The 22754-nt window shown below is 36.7% G+C and overlaps 1 protein-coding gene across 12 annotated transcripts in view; it reads left to right on the forward strand.

The window, feature by feature from the left end:
• DCUN1D4 (defective in cullin neddylation 1 domain containing 4) overlaps window positions 1-22754 on the forward strand; it is a 38741-nt gene that overhangs the window by 9406 nt on the left and 6581 nt on the right. For 2 of the 12 annotated variants that reach the window (XM_055798098.1, XM_055798104.1), the window contains 6 exons: window positions 495-565; window positions 1507-1546; window positions 7547-7576; window positions 8876-8990; window positions 18647-18738; window positions 21154-21224. In XM_055798098.1, the coding sequence (XP_055654073.1) occupies window positions 495-565; window positions 1507-1546; window positions 7547-7576; window positions 8876-8990; window positions 18647-18738; window positions 21154-21224 (419 nt within the window). Of the gene's footprint in view, window positions 1-494; window positions 566-1506; window positions 1547-5269; window positions 5440-7546; window positions 7577-7664; window positions 8474-8875; window positions 8991-18646; window positions 18739-21153; window positions 21225-22754 lie in introns of those variants that run through there. The other 10 variants (XM_055798108.1, XM_055798109.1, XM_055798105.1 and 7 more) reach the window with 9 other exon arrangements.

The following is a 22754-nucleotide window of genomic DNA, read 5'->3' on the forward strand; positions in this document are numbered from 1 at the left end:
TAGAAAAGTCATGTTTCAACTGTGTAACTGTATTCCAGTCACTTAGTTTTGCAAGGCAATTATTATAAAGAAAAATACGGGTGTATGAATAAAATCACCTTTTTAAAAAACTAGCATTTTTAGTAAGATTTTAGAATGTTACATGGTATTTAAATTGGGTTTGAAATAAATGAACAGAAGAACTGGGTAGCATAGAAATTAAAGCGATTCTCAGTTCAAAGAAAAGTAGTTGTGTATATACATATATATTTAATATAATTTTGTATTTAGCTGTAGCTCTCTTTTGCTGAGGGTCACCCATGCTTTAAGAAAAATGCATACGTAGAATATCTTTTACAGATTTCACTTATTACACTTGGTATTGAAAATGTGGCGGCTTTTATTTCATAGTTTTGTGATGATTTAATTAAATGACCAGAACATACTAAGATCTAGGTTGCTACAGCTGGAAATCAGAGAGTTTAAAACTTTTTTTTTTTCACCCCCATCTCTAGATTTTCAACTGAATTCTCACCTGTCAACACTGGCAAATATTCACAAGATTTACCACACCCTCAATAGGCTGGTAATGACTTGCCATTTTCTTTTATCAGAATAGTTAGGGATTTAGTCCAGAATGTTTTGTGATTGTAATTAAGTGATTACACTTGTAAAAACTAGGACTGCCTTTTTGTAGAAGCTGTTAGTTTTGAATCCCGTAAGAGATAAGCAGTATTAGTAAAAGGTGAAAGATTATACTCTGGGGGTCAGAGTGGAGCTTGAGCACTGTTCACTACAATATTGGATTTAGATGTCTTCACAGAAGGAGCTTTCCTAGATACACCAAATAATGGTAATCATCATTGTTACCCAGTTTCTTACAGTTCCTGTGGAAAACATATTGAGTGAGCAAGCTTTCCTCTTACAACCATACAAAAAGTGAAATGATGATATTTTTTTTTTTAAGACTATCCCTGCTTGTTTGTTATGCAAATGCATTTGTTTATTGCAACCATAGCTGGAAATGCTGATATAGCTTCTGTGTGTACACCGGCAATTTAATTGAAAAGACACTGCCTAAAAAAAAGGGTAATTTGCTTCCAAGATTTCAGCTGGTTTTTAATCAGTTTTATTTAGAATATGTAGTGTGTTTGTCATTAAGCAAAGCCAGTTCTGAGGTGGATGGTAAATTCAGTGTTTCTAATGCTGTTTATTAATGGAATTGTTCAATATAGCAGTGCAAATTTCCCCATCCAATGGATAGTTATTTCCACTCAAATATAATTTGATATGTTGATTTAAAAAAAAAAATATTCCAATTTAAAGATTATCCTTGAACTTTTTAGGTAAATTTGCAAGGGTAACTTTTTAAATAAATATGAACGGAAAACACAAAGGCTCTGCAGTGCTAGCTAGATGCTCCTCAAGTAATTAAGATTAATATTAATATCAAATAAAGGTTAAAAACATTACTGAACAATGAAGATCACCATTTTATTTAACTCTATCATTCCTACTCTCTTGCAGAATCTGACAGAGGACGTTGGTCAAGACGATCACCAGACAGGTATTTATTAGGGATGTAGTAGAAATGAATTGAAACAATTTAAACATGCTTCATCAAAGTTGTCTCTCTAACATAATTGAAAATGGTATTTTAGAAGGCTAAGGGAGTTTTAGAAAACAAGTGCCAGGATTTTTTAAAGTTTTCTTCAAAATAGATGTTTGTGCTTTTTTTTTTATCCAATTGTGAAGGACTCACACAGGTTTCAGCAGTATGTCATTTTACTATTTCTTGGTACTTTAGAAGACTTTATGGCAAATTGCTCTCACTCATTGGACTCAACCCATTAGACTAGCAGAATATCCATGTTCTTAGAGTGTTTTGACTCTTGAAAGAGCTTTAGTGAGAACAGAGCAGAATCAAGACCTCTTGTGGCTACTGTGATGCCTGTGACCGAGTTTAAATGCTGTGCTCCAAACAACCTGGCTTTTTGCTTGGGTGGTGTTGATGCAGATTGTTCCTGTTTCAGTGTCTAAGTCCAAATCTGTTTTCTGTTAAAATAAAATGTCATCATTTTTCAAGGCCTTCATCTCAGGTGCCGTGTAGTAGCTTGCTGCCATTCTTGATTCATCAGCATTTGTGCTTTGTGACTTGGTATCTTGCAACATTTGTTACCTCCTTTTGCACTTACTACTTATGAGCTGGCATCTTCCTTGATTTTCTTCCTTCCTTCCTTCCTTTCTGTGTTTCAGGCGTGATACCTAAGGAGGAAGGAAAATAACTTACTGGCTTCAAGCCCTGATCACTCAGCAAAACTGTTCTTTAAAACTGACCGTATCTGTCCTACCATCTGTCTCAAAGTTTTTCTCTATCCTGAGGTGTTGGCTATGTTTGCTGATGTTACCTTGAGAACTTAAGAAAGAGGGGAGAGCTGTTAGCTCCTCCTGATGATTTCTGGGATACACTTATATTTCCAGTGCACTCTTAGCCTAGAACAGTGAGAAGAGATTGCGTTGTTTGGGATCTGACAGAGCTCACTTTGGGCTTACGTACCTTCCTCCATGTTGTGACAGGTGACTTTATTTCATAGTCGAACTATCTTATCCTAGACACAAAAGGCTTCTGTCAAATATTTTCTAGAATATTTTTTTTTAATTTTCATGATACTTGAAATTGGCTGATTTATGTAAATGAAAAACCTCTGCAAAAGAGGTTGAGGCAGGTAGTTCAAGATAGTCAGAGGTTTTACTCTCTGTGTGTTAGAACTGATGTTCTGTCCCGTCTCCTGATGGAGGCTTGGAATTTTCCCCTTGGTGATACAGGTCCTCAAATTAAACACAGATCCATAATGATTTCATGTATGAAAACACATTCCATAATTTTTGTTTACTTTTGATCACAGAAAGCTGTTGTGAAGCATTGAGGTAGTCCCTTTCTGTCACCAACCAGTAAGAGTAGGTGTGCTTAAGGTATTTGGAATTTGTCTTATGTCTTGCCTAGCACTTCTGTCATAAAGGTCAGTATAAGAAATTAGCCTCAGAGCATTCATTATCTCTGTTGGAAGGTGTTTGAGCATGTTACTGGTTTTGATGAACTGCTTTATATCCTATTGCCTGCATCGTGTTGTTCGAATTGAGACTGTCTCAGAAGTTTAAACATGCCCATTGAATGAGTTTGGGCACAAAATCCCAGTAAAGAGTGTAATTTTTTAAAAATGATTTAACTTTTCAAACGAGGAACAAGTGTGAAATGAGAACTGAAAGTAGAGGCTGACACTTGCAAGCTCCTCGTCTTTAGATTTCATTATGGTATTTCTTAAGCTTCTGCCCTGTTTTATGTCTCCTTGTAGAGGAAGATGAAGCCCCAATGTCTGCGTAACTTCCAGGCAAATTCAGTTGGAATGTGTGCTTGGTTTTCCTCATACGAGGACAAATACATGTGCAAGGAGCTATTTTGGCCATTGTGAATGTAGTACAATGAAGTCTCCCGTTTTTGTTTTGTATGGGACTTGACACTCCTGAAACATCTTACTGGAGAGCCTTATCTAAATCTAAAAAGAATTACTTTGGCAAATTGTTTGATTTTGATATGTCTAAATTTTTGAGTCTTCTATTTTCCAGTATTACTGACTACATAGTAAGAAGTGTCAAGAACTATTCTTTTGTTACGCAATTTATAGAACTTCATGGGTGCTATGAATTTGAGATTCCATGTCCAGAACTCATTTGAAAGTCATGTTAATAACTTCATTTCAAAATATTTTTTGAGTGTTGCCAAACCCATCTAAAGATTTATTTTTTTTTTTAGTTTTGAGATTTTTTTTTCGTTTGTTTTTTTAACACCCAGTTTTCTGGAGCAAACCTTAACTTAGATTACTCCTCATTTTCTGATATAACTGTCCTAGTTAATGTTACTAGGTTGTGGGCCCTGCTTTTGGGATGACTTAATAAATGCATATCTAAATTTGTTGAGATTTATAAAAGCTATTTTTAAAAAAATGAGTATTTCAATTTTAGGTTAATACTTATTACGAGCTCTTAATACATATTACATTTATTTCAAAGCAGTTGTTCTGAGCTAACAATAGATGTACTGGACATCTAAATTACTTTAAGCAAATTATATCTTTTTAAGTATTAACCAGGTTTCTTTTCTGGAACTAGATCTTAGATACCTAAGAGCTAGAGGGTGGCGGTTTCAAAATTCCTTCAGTGATTTAGGACCTAAGATGGATCTTGCTTCGAAATTCCAGTCACCTATAATGATTACAGCCTCATAAAATGTGTTAGTATTTGGTGTGCATGTATATCTGAAAAATAAGGTAGGCTGTAAATGTGTCATGGGCCATTGCCTTTTTAGCTGTTTGTAGGAGTAAGAAAAGGAGGCATTCAGATTCTGTAAATAGTTTCTTCTGGTATGTATATGCATTAACTTAGAAAACTCTCTAGAATTTGAAATAATAGTTGTTTCTATGTCATAACTACAAACCTAGTGACTTGTTAATAGCTTACAGTTATGATTTTGTTATTAAATTGTGACCTATTTACCTATCCAGACTAAAATGTCTTTAAAAGTAAAGTAAGTTTCCTGTTGTTACCTAGCTTTTTTAAAAGAACAGAGGTAACTTCTTCCAACAAAAACAAGGCTTCATTGCTATTCTTGAGGCTTGTGGGGGGAAGAAAATTACTTTTGCCTCTACTATTTTTTTTGTTTTAGAGAAGAAAACTCTCTTGAGTCCAAACCAATTCTGTAGTGTGGAATTCAAGATAGAGAAGATGATTTTTCCTTTTACAACAAGATTGCAAGTTGTTTGATGTTTTGATGAGTCCCTTGGTTTTCTCATCTTGTATCTGAAAAACGATGATTGTTAACTGTGCTTGTGGTGGTCTTGTTGCATCATTAAGTGAGCAGCTATATCTTTTCCAATTGCTTTGGCATTCACAGTATATAATTTTTCCTTTGAAACGTCCCTCTAAGCATCAGAAGAGCAGGATTATTCACAGGCATTATCTAGAGAGAAGGTGAAAATTACATGTCTGTAAATCACTTCTGTAGGGACATAGCTTGTAGAATTCTCATTTATTGACCTCTGCTTTTTCTTTTTGTTCTGGTTTTGTTGCTATGCTTGGAGTGTCCCTCCCATGTGGTGATTATCTTGCATATTGGTTTAAATTTCTTAGGGTGAATTTTAGCTCTTGAGTTGATATTTCCCTTTGGTAGCTTTGTCTCCTGCAAATTTGTAAGTACGGAATAGAATGTTTGGCAAACAACATTTATACTCGGCAGGCTTTTGGCTGATGGTGGCCTATTCAGCAGCCATTTGGAGGCTCTACCTTGCAAATGCTAGCTTCAAGTGTCAAAAAAACAGTGAGAACTAGGAGGGTTCTGCCAGTCTTGAGTTGAGACCCAGGAGTAAGAAAACTTTGAAGATAATCACATCAGAGAAGCTGCACTTGGTAAGTAAAGTTCCTGTCAAAACTTTGCATGAAGTCAGAGGAAGCTGCATGTTCATTTGCAGATGACCAGACCTTTGGGAAGTGAAATGAGTTGTGAAAGGCTAGACCTAGAAATGACATTGGAAAGCTGTATGTAGGAAAAGTTAATATTGATGCTACTTAGTGAGCTATACACCAAAATAAGAAATTGCAGGAATTTAAACAAAAAAAAAAAACACCAAGCCAAACTCTGGTAGTGTTTAGCTTTAGATGGAAATAAGACATGGAAATATTCTGTAGATTGAAGCCTCAGAGTTTGTTACAGGGAAGTAACTGCCCTTCAAATTCAATATACTGATTCTAGTAATAAAAGGAAATACTTTTGAAGTCACATTCTTGTACTGTGTTTTTAGTAGTTGAGGGAGATCATTCAACAGTTAAAACGTAGTGAAGACTTGGTCCAAACCTGTGTTATTAATATGTTAAATCTCTGAAAACATGTACAATGTATTCGTTCACCTGGTGTCTGTGTGTGTGTTTGTGGGCGTGGGGGGTGTACATATGCATTTAATAGCCTTTTGCCAATTTATGAGCTATCTCTTTTCTTCCTTTTTCTGTCAGTTTGAGAGCTGCAACTAGATACATTCAAACCAAGAAGGGGTACAAGTTTTTCATGTGAGACACTGGAAAAATTGCGTTATGGTGAATTCTATTATCAGTTTGAGACTTTAAAACAAGTTCAGTGATCTTCCTAAAAATGGCTTATCATTTAATGAGGAAAAGACTTCAAGCAGGAATTCTTGGGTTAAATTTTTTGGTTTGTATGGGGTTGCAGATCTGACAAAGTGGTTTCCCTGTTTTATAACTGTTGTTTTCACTTTTTTGTTTACTTATTTTCACTTTTCAATTTATTTTTTGTCTTTTGCTATGCCTTTCTTTTCACATAGGCCTTGCATATTTCTTTTTGCAATCAAATAAGCAGTAAGCTGCACAAACCCTGGTCGGGGTGGCGGGTGATGGTTTTTCTTGCATTTTACCAGCATCCAATGCCTGTAGCCATCATAAACAGATTTTTTTTTTTTTAATAGAAATGCATTTTTAAACAATCAAATCTCTCTCAAAGGAACGAGATAGCTACAGGTTGTACTCAAGTACATACATATTTTCCAAAATTAGGTGTTCATTAGCACACGTTTTCATTTATTGAGTTTAGTGTGTGTCCAAGACTGTTGGCTGTCTCTAGCCATCTGTTAAGTTCTGCTGTCATCTTTAGTGTTTCTAGTTTGTGTAGGTGTTCAAAAAATACTTACTGGCAGAGTCTTTAGAAGCTTGATCTAAAAAGCCATAAAGCATCACACTTTCTATAACTTCTGGGAACACAGTTTTGTGGTATCATTAATTTGCAGGCGTAATCAGATGGCTCAAATGTCGTTCAGCAGGTCAGGATCCTTTGTTTGTTAAATTTGGTTTGTAAAATGTATCAGGCGTGCTGTGAGTTTTTGATGGTCTCTGGCTTACCTGTTTCAAATATATCTTGATATTGGTGAGAAGAAGATAAATATTATGGTTAATTTTGTTTTGTAACGTATTCTGGACAGTGCTTCTACAAGTATAGTCTTCTGACATAGCCATTAAGATTTTTTGATGTGATAGTAGTTTATATAGTGTAATTCTTGGAAAATTTTGATAAGTAGTTAAATTATAATTTGAATTTACAATACTCATAAAATTCTTTTTCTGTAAGATAGTGTAGGTATGGCCATACTTTCCTAGGAGGATGCTGTGGTGGGGGAGCTTCGGGGTAAAAAAAAAAAATAAAAAAAAAGGACCATATTGGAAGAATTTTTGAATTGGAAAGAGTATTTCTTGAACTAGAGAGATTAATTTTCTTAATAGAAATTAATATAAAGGTAAGAACAAAGAAGGTGTACTAAGTGCAAAAGCTTTATTAGTTGAAACAAAATTAGTTCATCTTGATGTAAAAACTGGTCTGAACATGTTGCCTAATGCTAGGAAAAAAATCCATACCTCCATATGCATAACAGTTTCAGTGCATGTTTAAAATAAAGTACATGTAGCAAAGCCTGTGAGGCTGTAAGGTTCCTTACATGTGTTTCTCCTATAACAGGAGAGAGACTTTCAAAGATACGAAGAATAGGTAAGCAAAAGATTGCTGTTAGTATTTGTTGGGAACTGGGCCTCTGATTTCAGTCTGCTCCCTTGGTGTCAAAAAGTAGTTGAAGTTTTATTGCTTGCTTCTGTGCTGTGACTTAAAAGATTTTGTGGATGTCTTAATAAAGCATAGCTAAACTTGGATGCGGTTGAAGCTAAGAGAAGGTAGCTTAGGCATGCTGGAGTTCTTCATATTTTCTTGCAAGTTTCTTTGGCATCGCTTTGTGTCTGAATTTTTATACCTCACCTCTCTCTTCCTTTCCTTTTAAAATTCTCTGCGTAACACTTAGAGCTTTGATAGCTCTTTGAGTTGCTCTTACACACACCTTTCTCAGGTGTCCGTGTGGTGTTCAATACATGAAAGTAGGACAAAATTTTGCCTGGAGTGTTAGCCTACTGTTTTCATGAGACAGCAATGGCAATTTAATGACTTGCTGTGGTCAAAAGGGCTGGTCCTGTGCTCTTTCTTGTGCTAATTTACAGAAAGTTGTTATTCTTTTTTGCTTGGGTTAATTATTCTACAGGTTTGGTGAACTGGATTGGCACACTGAAGAGTCACCAGGGACATAGGAGTGTGTGTAGCTGAGAGAGAAGGGGAGGGAAGGATTGCCACTTGATTGGCATCAGTGTCTTGAATTGGCTGTTTCCTATTTGGGGACCCTTATTCTTTGAGAACTATCCAGATGATACAGCCAGCCACTTACGTTTTTTTCCCCCTAGTGGTTGCTGAATGTCTCTTCCCCTGTCCCCGTCCCTGCCAAAAAAAGAAAGAAAACAAGAAACCAAAACCAAAGAACGAACAAACAAAAAGCTTTCCTACCCCGTGCTCTCTGTGTCATGAAAAACTTGGGCCTTGAAAATAAAAAGGTTCTGTTTTCTAGAGGTAGGTGCTCTAGTTTTTGAGTCACATCTGTATTTCAAAAAGTAATGAACGACTCTTAGAAGTTCTGATTTGAATAAATGGCTAAAAATAAGGATGCCTTTTTGAGGACTTAAATACCTCTTTAGGATAGTCTCAGTTCTTTCCTTTTGTTAGACTGAAGTAGCAGCACTACTGTACATTTTGATACAGTGCTTTTGGCCTTAACTGAAATCTGGTGATAGAACACCATGTAAAAGTGAGACGGATTTTGCTATTGAAAGAAGACCGTTTCTTTTGTACTTTTAAAATCCACTAACTTCCCTTCCCTTCCTTTCCCTTTGTAATATGCCTATTAGTGGACACAGTTTAACTGGTCTGCAACAGTTTCATTTCTTGTACTGGTGTTTTTAATTCCCTCTGTAGGAAGTCTCCGGTCTTGCAGTTCATCAGACTGCTTTAGTAAAGTGATGCCTCCAAGGAAAAAGAGGAGACCTGCAGCAGGAGATGATTTATCTGCTAAGAAAAGTAGACATGATGGGTATGTCATCTTACCATGAGCTAAGACTGATGGAATATCTAAAGTTGAATAGCTGATATGATCGTGTTTTTAAATACTAATGGAAATGGTATTCAAATTCGCTTGGTTTCTCAACGTGGAACCATAGCCTGTGATTGAACTGTGGGATATTGATAAGCACATCTAGGTTCAGTTTGCATTTCACCTTTTTCTAGTTGTACAAGAAGCTTATAGGGAAATTCTCCTTGCTCTAGTTTGCCGGCTGTCAAATAGACATAGAAGTTGGTTTTGAACAAACAAGTAAGAGATACAGTAATATCTTTCTGTATACATGCATAAGATCTGGATTGGGCATTCTCAATTTGCAGCCTACCAGAAAAGTGAATGTAGTTGTAGTCCACTCAGCTTTCATTTGAAGCCCTGCTAGTCTCTCCCTGCCACATTGTGATTTGACGCTGATTGTGTAAGGGAAAGGTGAAGATTGCACAAGCAAGGTGATAGCCAGTGGTAGAGTGGTGATGGAGGCGGTGCTACTCAGCTTCCCTCTGGGCAACAGAAGTGCAAGCATGTTACAACTGTGTGCATGAGCAGTGTGTATTCTTTTGGCACGAGTGCTGCATAACTGAGACTTCTGTTAAGTGTTGGATTTTCAGTATGTGTATTTCAGTCAGCCTCAGTCATTCAGAAATCCTCAGATGTGCTCCTTGTGTGCAAGACAGTCGCTATTTATATGCCCTGAATTCAGAGCTTGTGGGAGTATGGGACTGTATACTCCTGCATGATAGGTGCAGGACTGTCCTCACGCTGAAAAGTGAGTGACGTTTGCAGCCAGAAAGTTTGCCACTGCGTCAGTCAGTGGAATTTGAGCTTTATTACGTTCATGTATTACCGGTGACTCAGAAAACACATGCTTCCATAACAAGTAACTTCAGGAAGGGAAAAGATGCGTTTCTCTCCTGTCAGGCTGGGTGCTTTTCTTTTTATTCTCTAGCATGAGTTAGAAAAATGCTGGTAGCCAAATCAAGACTCTGGTTATGCCTCTGTGACTCCATTGTGTTTAATAGGGTTGCACAACTGTAGCTGCACTGGAATTTATTAAATGATCTGTTGATGCAGAAGAAGAAAGAGATTTCAACTCTCCCTTTCATTGCTTTGCATATGTAACACCTGCAAGAACAAAAGAGCAGTATGTGTTCTTAATATTTTTTTTTTGTTGCTTTTCAGAAATAATAAAATACAAAAGCTAAATAGTTGGTCAGAGGACATGTATGCATATCTTTGAATAACCTGTCGATAAGGGAGTGAAACAAGGACAAAATGTTTCTGGAATCTAAGTAGGGAGGTTCATGAAAATTGACTCCACCTCCCTTTGCCAAGGCACTGATGGTAAAACAAAACAACCCAAACCCCCTAGACAGTAAGGTTGTCTGTAAGTAAGAGATACTGATTTGTGTAATGCAAATATGAAAATTAGGAGAAACTGATTTCTTACTCTCAGTAGTATGTATATATATAATAATTTTAAGAGCTTTTTGAAAGCATAATTTGAAGGATTTTTTTTAAATTTGCCTTTCAGTTTATAACTAATGGATCTAGTCCTCATTCTACTGCCATGTAGTGCTTTATGAAAAAGACTGCAGCCCGCTTTTAGAAGCGGAGGTGAAATCAGATCTGGTCATGGGCCACAGAGGAATACCCTTCTCTCCTGTGGTTCCAATTTTTATCTCTCTTCCTTCTTTTTTGGCTTTCCCTGCTTCCCACTGTATGTTTCTTTTCTTTTGGTCTTTAAGAAAACAATTTTTATTTCAACTTGACTGGCAGTATGAAATCATTTGCTGAACATTCAGTTCAGTCTTGGAGCTCTTATTTTCTTTCAGGGAAGGATTTCTTCAAATTTGGCTTATGCCCCTGTAACCTTTTGTGAACAAGTTAGACAAAGAGCAAGCTGCCTCCCACTTCCATGCTTCTTTGTCAGGCAGAGCTCACGTCTGTCATGTTTGGTCTTTGGAGGTCAGGTATCTCAGTTTGTCTAGCAAAAATCAATCTGAAATCAGGAACCTCTGCAGCAGTGGGCTTTGCAAATAACTAGGTCTGCCACAGCAGTTTGTATGCGGAGAATGGTGTATACAATAAACCCAGTATAGATAGTGCAGTGCCAATTCATGGAATGAGGGCTTGTAGGCCCAGTACTTTACCGTTGCCTCTGTTTTAGTGGCATACTTCTCAGAAGCTGCATATTCGTAACTCAGGATAAACCTTCAAGGGACTTTAGCCTTTGTGGGTCCTGTATTAAGCAAAAAAGGTAGTAAGCAAGCACCTGTTCTTGAATGTCTTGGTTTCTGTGAAAAAATACGTGTGCTCTCCAGAAGAGACCGTATTTCCTAACAGAGATGATTTGTCACTTCAAATGTTTATGGAATTATGCAAGTTTTGTATGTTTCTCAGTGACAACTTATCAGGGCGACATTAACGAACTGATTCAGTAATGACAAGTCTCCTATGTGCTTTCAGTGGGAAAATGTGAGGTAGTAGTCTGAAGATTATCAAAGGAGCATCATCATTAACATAATTGGTGTTATAGCTGAGACCAAATGTTGGATTCCTCCTGGTTTGTCCATACAAAGGAAATACTATTTTTTTTTTTTTTTTTATCCTTACATGGGTAATTTTGTTGGGTGATGTTTTCAGTCTTCACTATTTGTGTTGTGTTCCTATAATCTCTTTTTGACTATGACAGTAATATTTTTGAGATATGTATTCTTTCTAGAAAGTTTATTTCAGCAAGGCTCTGTGGCTGAAATACAAGATGATTTCTGGAGGCTCTTAAACTCATACGTTTCAACGCATCTGATACCAGGGAGCTTGTTAATAGCCTTCACACTGAGTTCTGGGCTGTTAGGGATACAACCTCATCTTGGAAGGATTAATGGAATAATGGCAGTGGGTACTAAGGAAAAACATTTATAGGAACAAATCTAGTTGTTAGTGAAGTCACTTGGAAATGCTGATTGCATGCACAGACTGATGATGGAAAACAAAGATTCCAAACATGTTCTTTAGCATCCCACCCTTATTATATAAGAGCTTGAATTCTGTTAATTAATGTTCATACTTCACCTTGAACCATGAATGGCAGTGTTTCAGTGGGAGGGAAGTTTTATACCAGATAATGTATGATGAAAAGAACTGGGTGCATTTATATCTGGATAACAGTAAGGTTTATCCTGTCTTGGAGAACAGCCGTTGAAAGTAAACAGTTTAGCATACACTCACCAGAACATAACGACTTGAAGACTTAGTTTGTATTTTCTTCTTGAGTATCACAGTCTTGACTTTATTTTACTTAAAACTCTCACAGTACAGGCTATTTCTACATTGAAGTTAAAAATACATTTTCTGTACATTGCCATTCCATCACTATGTTAAGGGTCTTAAGAAAGGTAAAACAAGTTTTGTGTAAAGATACTTGCTAGATAGGGATTACAGAACTCATTGTATAATTACCTAATGCTCTGCATCTGTTACACAATCTCTAGCCAGATACTAGCTTTTTCTTTAGGGAAAAATGAACTCTGTAACGTAATGTCTTCTCTTTTTTCTGATAGTCTTATTTAAAAAATAATTCTACTCCTTATTCCAGAATCATGCTTACAGTATTGGATATTTGGACCTTAGAAGGATGAAAACTAGGAATATTTATCTGCTTCCCTGAAAGTTATGTTTTCAGGCAATTAGATCTAGAGTCTTAATTTAGCCTCTATGTGTGTATGAACCACATAAGGGCTTATTAACATGCAAAATAGATTTTCTTTATTGAGTAATAAGCTCCATACTCTATGGTGGAAAAACGTAAGTTTTCAAAACACAGTCTACACACTGTTGCTAACATGGGAAAGCGAAATGGCAGTGTGTTAAGCTTGGAAGTTTCCAAAACCTGTAGTGTTGAGAGGATTTTTGTTCTGTTGTGGTTTACTAACTGGTTTGCTCCTGCCCCGTGCAGACAGGCTGTGTTACCAGCTGTCACGGGTATCTAGACCTTATTCATTGAAGTAGAGATTTTCAAGAACGCACAGGTATAATTTTGCCTGTATCTACACCTTTGCAGTGAACTTCACCTAATAGTGCTGAAGAAACTTAAACTGGATGTGTGACTATCATCATGTACACTGTTATACATACTGCTCCTTAAGTAAGCCTGATGAAGTTCCAAACGTTAATTTAAATGTTTAGAGATGATTGCAAGTCTTTAAATAGAGAGAGATAAGACACATTAATTCATAAAACTTACCAGTCAGGTAAATTTGTCCTGAGGGTTGCTTTAGACAGTCTTTGTCATGCCTTGTGAATTGTAAAACATCTCTCCCCCATCCCCCCTCTTGTTTCTACCACAGTACTTATGAAACTATTGTAGAAATCATAATTGTGAATGAATAGGTGAGGCTTTATAAAAATGCTCCCATTGTGATGCAGGGATGGAAATTCTCAGCTGAAATTTTAAATGTAGTTAATGGAAGTAGAAGGGGACTGCTTCTTCAGTCAAATGTTTGCATCTTACAAAATATAAATAATCTGAAAGCAAGTAGTTACTCAGTTCAAAGCTTAAACAAAATGAGGTAAAGGTTTTTAATAAGTTCTGGTCACACAGAAACGAAACTACTGTTGGTAAATCTCTAGATGTTTTCATTCAGTAAACACTGACCATCTGAAATGAGCAGGCTGAAAATGTTCATGAGGGAGTAACTTTTGACTTACCATAATAAACTGTACCTTTTTTTTTTTCCTCCTTCCTTTAAATAAGCTATTACCAGCTTCCACAATCAAGAGAATGTTTTGTGTGACCTAAACTCTATGCTTTCACTGATCTCAGTTTTTGAATATTCTGGAGCCACACAGCCCAGAGCTGCTGCTGTGGTAGATGGATCTCTAAAAAATTCCAGTACAGCTGAAGCATGCTCAGAGCAGGAGTAGGTAACACAACTTTGAAGGCTGTGGTAGGTTGAAGAGAATTACTGTGACCTTGTGCTTTTTGCTGACAGGATCCATGTACTCTTACAATGACTTGCCTAGTCACCCCGTAATAGCTGGATGGAATTTTCATGCTTTTGCTTTCCCACCAAATCAGTTACAAATGGAGGAAAATAAATCTGGAAAAGATATAGATGATTGTGTATTTAAAGAAACATTAAAGGCTTAGACACTCAGGGGTTTTTTTAGTTTGTTTACATCTACCTATAGCACTTCCAATTATAAACTACGTTGTCTTGTCTTTATTGCGGGGATATTACAATTACAATATAAGAATATAAGACTATTTCAAAGATAGTTCAAAAATGGATGTTATGAGTTGGCCATTAGGTCATGATGGAGATGCAGGCATTTCTAAGAAATTAACTTCATTTAAGTATGGTTCAGTAGTTAATACAACTTCCATAAAATTCAGGCAGGTTAATCTCATGTTGCTTTTTCCCTGCCCTGTCCCACATTATTTCCTCTCTCTAGTTGGTAAAATGGCTGTTAAAAAGAGAGAATAAAAAAGATGAAACTAATGCTCCTGAAGGAGATACTGGTTATAGTATATAGAAATATTTTTTAAGTCTGCTGTCACTTCCCTGACACTGTGTCATGCTAAACTAATAACAACTATTATTTTTCAAGTGAAGATTTTCTTCTGAGTCTTTTTACCTGCATGTGTGTCTCATCTGAGAAACAAATACAGACTCTCTTCCCATAGAAAATGTTTTTTTTTTTCCTTTGCTGTTCCTGAAGGGGCAGCATATCGGGCTCAGACATGGAGGAGTAATTCTAAATGCGAAAGCTCAGAGTTTGCTGTTGTCCAGTGGTGATAAGTATAGCAGACACTCTGGGAGAAAGTTCTGCACTCCCCTTTCTAGCTCTGGTGATGGAGAAAATGTCCTTTGGCAATCCTGTTCCAGTGTCAGCATTCTCTTATGGTACAAATTCTGGTACAAGAAGTACCAGGTATGCTCACTGGGCCCATTTTACTGCTCTCTGCACTCCGCTCCGCCTGCTCCCCGCCCCCCCCCCCCAGTTTCTGAGCAGTATGTGCTTTCACTTCTGGTCTGGGATTGAAATTCTGCAGGTTCCTCTTGCAGACCATCAGTACTTAAGCAAGTTATCAAACTAATGTGGTCAGCATAATGGTTGTGCATCTGTTTGAAGGTACTGGTGCTGGTCATCTTGGGGAAGCTGCACTCTGTTGAGGAGTTGCTGTTTGAAACTTGAATCTGTCCAGTAAATGTGTGGTGCTCCCAAAGTATTTAGATACCTACCTGGTGTGCTCTGGCAGTTTGTGTTTGTCCACATAGCAAGAGACACTGTCCTTAGCACAAAGACAAGGCATACCATTTTGCAGTATGTACGGAAAAATTCCAAAGTTACGAGAATTAATCTTAAGATGCAGAATGGATGCCAGACGTCCCTGGCAGTTTGCTTCTCTCCTCTGCACATATGATTCTGGAGACAATCAGATCTGTATTAATGATAGTTCAGAGGGGACAGTGTTTGGAATCACCTTTACCCTGTGCTGCCAGGTTGGCCTTGCTGTGATAATTGAACCAACCTAGGCTGTAATCTTAGATACTTGTCTAGTTACTTGCTTGTATCTCCCTGCTCATCTTACTTCATCAAGCAGTTCAGAGATTAGGTCTATCTTGCTAGTAGAAATAGCTGGTTTGTCTAGACCGGGGGAACAAACTCATTTGGTGTTTGGAGGTAGCAGGGAGAGAACAACCTTCATCTTTATACATGAGAGATCACTAATACCAGGTTTGCACTGGTGTTACTTGTTTCTGTCATACTCCTTTTCAAGTGATCCTTATCTTGCAGAATACGTGGTCTCGTATTGGCTCCTTTAGGTTGAGAGAAAGGCATCTGAGATTCATCCAGCCATCTTTGTTGCGTAGTTTTATACTTCTGACTGTGCACAGTCTGTTTACATCACAAATGTGATATGATGCCACCTGCACTTTTAATGAATGTCTGGCTAATTAGCTTGCAGCAGAGACTGGAATAGCTCAAGATTGTCCTTTCTGATTTTATTTTATGAGTTTGTGAAGGAATTTCTCTTACTGGCACAGGTTGGAAGATCTGTAATCAGTCCTGGTTTCTTAAAAATCAGGTGGGATACTGAGTTTTTTGAACAATGGTAAGTTTTGAGGCCAGAGCATTTTGCTTGGAGTTACATAGCCGTATGTTGGGCGCATGAACTTAGTAACGAATACTGTGGTTTCCCTGTGGTTCCTTAATAATGAACTTTAGCCTTAAACAGAACAAATGACTTTCAGTCTTATGAAAACTTGCTATGCATAGATGCAGTGAATGTATAAAAAGGGCTGGGATTTTTTTCTGTTCTCATTCACCATTCCTTTTGCACATACTGGTGTCATTGGTGTCTTGGTTCAGCCTACAGTATTTAGCTCTGCTACTTGTAGATGCAGGAATCTTTTTTATGAAATACTTGAATGACCTAGAGCACTGTCAATAAATTTGTTTCTTGAGGGTTCCTTTCGAAATCCACTGTTCACATACTGACAGTGTGTTGATGAGTTGTGTGAATGAGCAGGGCAAGGCACTTGGTTATCACCCCTTTGTCAAAAAAAAGAAAAAAGTCATGTGATGAATGTCTGTCTTTGGGAGCTACATTAGTTTTGTATGTCCTAGGTCCCAGCAGTGCTCTTAGAGATTTCTTGAATTAATAGAATAGAGTAGAATAGCGATGTGGACTAGCTCCTGCTACAGTCAGTTTTTAACTTGGTATTCTAGTTGGTTTTTGTCAAGTTTGTTTGCTTACAAAAAAGGGGATACTGAATAATTGGACTTTTGCCAGAGTGGTGGAATGTCTCCTTTCTTTGTCTCGAGACATTTTTTTGATTTCTCTGAATTTAGAATAGCCTAAAAAATATCGGATAGGTCTTTCATAAACATGGGGTTCGTTCTGCAAGTATGAGTTACCAGGCCTTTTTTTTTTTTTTTTTTAATTGGAAAAAAAAAATTGTTCCAACGCTGACTTAACACCTTAGTTGTTTACTTACTGGACGGTGCTGTCAGCCTGTTTTTTGCAACTGCAGTAAAGCTTATACAAAGTAGGCAATTCAAGTAGAAAAAAGAGTTTTCAAAATAATAAAGAAACCCTACAAATTGTAGGTATATTATGTATGTTTGAGACGTGTGACTAGCATTTTCCTGCTGTGTGTGTTTGTTGCAGATCAATGTGTTTCGGTACAGTGTTAATTTTTCTTGCCATCTCAAAATTAAAGAACCTCATTTGTATTTGTCTTCGAATTAGCAATTTGTCATTTTGCTCTGACTAGTATTTTCTAATGGTTAGTGGATTTAAAAGAACTATGACAACAGACATAGAACAGTTCTTTGAATTACTGTCAGTATGATCTGTGTGTCATTGACTTCTAGCTACAGTGCCTCATAGCTCATACCTGAGCTAGGTGGAGGATAGTAGGATCAGTGTACTTTAAGCTCGTAAGTATAGACATTTTTTACATCTCTTTCTAGAAGGACAGAGTAGTGATGAGACTAACTCGAAATTAATGCCTTCAAGTTGTCTGAAAATTATCCTTGAACCAATTAGCCACTTGGTTGTCCTCCCCCAGCAGAGTTTGACACAAGGGAGGAAGGGCTGCATGCTTACGACAGCTGCATGGCTACCTCCTCTAGTCCAAGCCATTTGTTGCTCAGCTCTTCTAGCCTTTACGAGCCCAAGCTAACTGCAGAGCGGTGGGAATGGATCAGAGACTATACGTGCAGCAGTGAACAACTACTTGGACTGCTGTGTCTCTTTCCTCTAACAGGCACAAAATATATAGTTTATGTTATAAGATTAACAGGGTGGAGTAACTTGTCAACTTCTGCTATGCCTTCCCTGCTTTAGGTGTTTCAGGTACTAAATTCAGGAGACTGGTAATTCAGTGTTGCTTTCTGCATGTAGTTAAAATTCCTTATGCTCCTTGTCGAAGGAGAGCATCACCTCGCCAGCCATCAGTGCGGGGAAGGGGAGCTATGGATCTAGCTTTTCAGGTAGTCTTTACACCGTGATGAATGGGGTTCCCTGAGTTACTATCAGTGAGGATCTGTAACCTGGTCTCTCTGGTTCTACTGTGTTGCCAGCTTACTGGCTTTAGGGTAGTATGTGTGGATCATGCCTCTTTTGGCCTTTAAGCCTTTTGTAGGATCTTTTGAGGAGGCAAAAAGAGTATATGCAGTTCTCCTTAGTTAAAGTGCACAAAGGATGTGTGCGCCTACAGGTAGGGTCTGTGTTGACTGTGACATGGAATTACTTTGGGTTTAGACCCACAGCCGAGTTGCAGCCCATCAGTTGATTGTAATAGTTACTGGTGTGCGCAAGTTTTACTTGAAATTACACAAACCACTTTGGGGTTGGATTTGAACTAGTCTGTTATAAGGAAAGTTTATGTACATGGATAACAATTATGAATCAGCTGAAATGCGACAAACTTGAGCACGCACAGTATTAGGTTCAGTGATTCTTACTCTGTTAAGCAGTGTCCCAAATGACTGGATATGAGGACAGTGTGTTGGGTAAACTGGTTCATGAACGGAAAAGTACTGCTGCTTACAGTGGTTGTTGATTAAAAGATTGCTTTACAAAAAATGGATTAATTACTTGTATCTCTTTCTTTAAGTATGTATAGAAAATATGATTCGACTAGAATAAAAGCAGAGGAAGAAGTCTTTTCGAGTAAGCGATGCTTAGAATGGTTCTATGAATACGCAGGTAAGGGTGAAATGCAAATTTCCTAATAAAAAATGTATCTATATTGGAATATAAAAACTGCATTAACTGAGCTTTTCCGAGACTGAATATAGAGGCTTTTTTTGTAAGGGTCTTAAAGAAGGGTCTTGGTTTATATTTTGTGTAGTGTGAAGCTGAAGAGTTCAAGGGGCAATTTTGTCTTTGTCTCTGTTCTATAAAAAGAATACAGAAGGTGTGAAACAAAATGTTTGGGAACATGTATACTTCACTATTCAAATATATAGTTAAAGGTGTACCTCTGTCTAAAATATTATCTCTCTGACTTTAGAAGTTCTGACATCTGCCATGTTAGTGCTGAACAGTACAGAATTATGCTTCAGAAGTGTCTTTAATTTTAAAAAAAAAATAAGGTGGGGGAGATAGTAATATTACAGTTGTTCCTGCTGAATCTGGTGCTTATGGTTTCAAGGAAGGAAGTGAATCAATTCAAGTATCTCATACTAGTCTTGTTTTTATATAGTTTTCCATCGCAAGGTGTAGGGAAGATAGACTGAATTATTTATTCTTGCCCCTTTTGTATGACAGATTTCTTCAGGCATTACTTCTAGGATGGTTAATTATGATCTGCAATCACAAAAGATGATCCTTTAATAGTGAAGTTTGTTGTTGTATTCATTTCCTTACATGTAGTTTTCTGAAGGGGAGAACTTGAAGTATGGGGGAAAATGATCTCATGACTGTAAAGACCAAAAGGAAATTAAATAGGTGATTGACAAAATAAGGTTGTCTTGCAGTTTTTCTGATGCTGTCTTGGATAACATTGCTCACAGATTGTTCTGGTCTGTCTGCTTCTTACGCATAATGAAGAATGACTTAATTTGATGTAATAAATCTTTCTTCTATTAAAATCATATAAACAAAATTAAATACTTTGAGATGTCATTTGTCTGTGGCAGTCTGAGAGGAGATTCAGACAAATACAAGTCAAAACTAACCTGTTAGATTCTCTGCCTTTTTGACCAGCTTGATCTACTTTTTTACTCTAGCAACAGGGATAACTCATTTTTGTTCAGTTTCATGGAAAGACGGTATGAAAGGAGGGCTGTATATGAAAAAACTTTTGAGTTTCCATTGGATGCATATACCAAAATAAACCAGAGAGAATTCGAGAGTATGATTCTGTTTACAGTATTCAGTAACACTCTAAAAAATGAGTTTTCAAAAAATAATCTTTTTTGTGTTCTTGCTTCAAGTCTTCTCCTTTATGCAGACAGTTGACACTGCATTTGTTTGGGATTTTTTCCCTGCTGTATCTTTACATTGCAGAATGAGTCTAACTTTTAAAGACTGTTGTTTACACTCAGAGAACTGAGAGGATGTCATGAGAAGGTGGGAAAAGACACAATTAAACCATGTTATTTCTAGAATATTAGGTCGCCTAATAATAACTCACAGGTTGCTCATCCCTTTATAAAACCTTTTTTTCTTGCACATGTGATCTTTTTATTGGATGAAAGTAGACATTTCAGCCTCTTATGTTTTTTTCCTAAATGAACCCTTTTAAATGTGAGTAAAATAATTCCAATCAAGTAGTCCAAATAACTTAAAATGTACCTAAAAAAATAGAATGGCACAGTACAAGTCTAATGCCTGTATAATTTTTTCAACAGAATATTGTAGAAGTTACAAATATCTTGATTTAACAGCATCTATTAATAGTAGTGCATTTTAATAGCATCTGTATTTTGAATCTTTTTTTTTTCTCCTTTTCAGCTGGCAGAGAAATAGCTGTAATTCATGTTTTCTTTCCCCCTGCGGTTACTAAAATTTGGATAATGTGTGGCTGTGGTATAGCAATATGAATAAACAGGAGCAAGAGATTTTTATTTTGGGCTCTTTCTTTGATAGATAATGTTATTGTCTCATACACTATCTTTATCTAAGGAATGAGATTCTGGGAATGGTAATGTCTTGTATCTTGTGTAGCTGTGCGTTACATTTTTATGTGATATGATCTTATGATAACCGTAGAGATTCAAGCCAAGAAATGAAATGAATGCCACTAACAGTCATCCACTCATTTAACCGTGGTAATATTACGTGGCTGTTGCGCTAATCTTAAGTGCATTCTTGAAGATCTTATAAATGTACTCTTCCAAGATTATCTCAGTAAATGGGTAGAATAAAGGATATTGTTAGGAATGAAAAGTTGTTTTACAGCTTTTCTGTCTCTGTTTCCAAAGGTGAGATAAAGACGTAAGTGTATCCAAGTCGGATAGGAAGTGTGGAAAAATTTATTGCATAAACAAACAAACCCAAAATCAACAAAAACTTATACGGAAGTTCAGGTTGTACTGCATGATTGCATTTGTCTTGTGTGGTAAAGGTCAGACTGTTTTAATTTTCAGAGATAAGTAAAATGCATTTTGTTTGCAGGCACTGATGACATTGTAGGGCCAGAAGGTATGGAAAAATTTTGTGAAGACATTGGAGTTGAACCAGAAAATGTAAGTTCAAAGTCCATTCAAAAGATGTCTAATCTATTATGATGTACATGAGCCAGTCTTCTATCTCTTATTTTTCCAACAAGAATTAAAAAATTCTTGGCAGTTAAAAGAAAAATAATGAAATATAAACCAGGGAGGTTTATGTATACATTTGGAAACAACTGTATTTTAAACCCTAAACTGTCAACATGTAAAACCTCAATTTGTCTTTGCTGCCACTCCTTTTTTGCTTCCCCCCACTTAAAAAAAAAAAAAAAAAAAAAGATATGTAAAATAACAAACAAAAAAACCCCACCAAGCTGATGGTTGTCTCTTCTGAAACAATGAGATGATGACACTGGAGATTATTTAATGTAGCAACTACAAAAATATGAAGTAATGTTTTCTTCAGGTTTTCTGGAGAGAAAGGGATTTCAAATGTGGGCAGTATTAGCACTCCCATTATGCCATTTCAAAACACAAATAAGGAATGTATATAATTACATATATCTATTTTATGTGTAGTTATATACAGAACTAAATGAAATTCAAAAAGGCATAGTTGTGACTTTTACAGGCTTTTTCCTAGTGCCTTATTTTTGCTCTTTATATGCAAGTCCCATCTTTAGTAGCATTCATAAAGCATCTTCTCCAAGTAAAATGAGAATTGTGGTTTTGAAAGATTTACTGGAAATATAAGATGTAATCTTCTAATTTTGGAGGGTATTAGTATAATAAACCCTTGAGATTTATGCAAATATTTGGGTATATAAGTAGGTATTCTGATTTTGCATAAAAAATGTACAGAGCTGCCCTAATATTAGCTAGTTAATGGCTGAGTTGCAAATTTAAATGGCTTGATTTTTTTTTTTTCCCCCCTTGTAGTCTGCAGGGTCAGGTTTCCTGTGGATTTTTCCATGTATATATCAGAACTGTTTTTTTAAGTTCCTGGATAAGATAGTAATCTTATGGTATCACTTTATCTAATTTTGCTTCAGTCTTCTATGTGACATGTGGAAAGGACTGTCTTTCCTTTTGGGCAAAACTGTATCAGCCTCTGTTTTGATGTGTGTTAACGTCAGTTCACCTAGTTTTATTTTAACATCTACTTGAATTATACTGCATGGTCAGACCTGCAAAATTAGGTAGGTTTACAATACCCTGGGGTAGCTGGATTCAGGTAGGATCATTATTAGCTTTAGAATAATTGGATTTCACAGAGCTCATGGATTGCAGCTGATGTTCATCTACATGAGTTTAACAAATGACAAATGTAACATCATCAGATCAATACTTAAAATCTGTAGTTGTTTTGGGAAACCTTTTCTGTAGCTTTGGCACAATTCCTCTTCTTCATTGCACTGCTTGCTAGGTGACTCTGCATGCTCCCTTAAAGTGGCTGGTGGTGACTGATGTTCATGCTCTTTGCACTGTTAACTTTTCTTTGTTTGGACCATGTACGGGTTTGTCACTTTCAGGTTTTTTAAATTCTAAAATACAGTCTAGCAAAGTTCTGAACCGCATTTATACAAGTAAAGCATTTGTAGCCTA

This window comes from Falco peregrinus, chromosome 2 (assembly GCF_023634155.1).
Source record: "Falco peregrinus isolate bFalPer1 chromosome 2, bFalPer1.pri, whole genome shotgun sequence".
Lineage (NCBI taxonomy): Eukaryota > Metazoa > Chordata > Aves > Falconiformes > Falconidae > Falco > Falco peregrinus.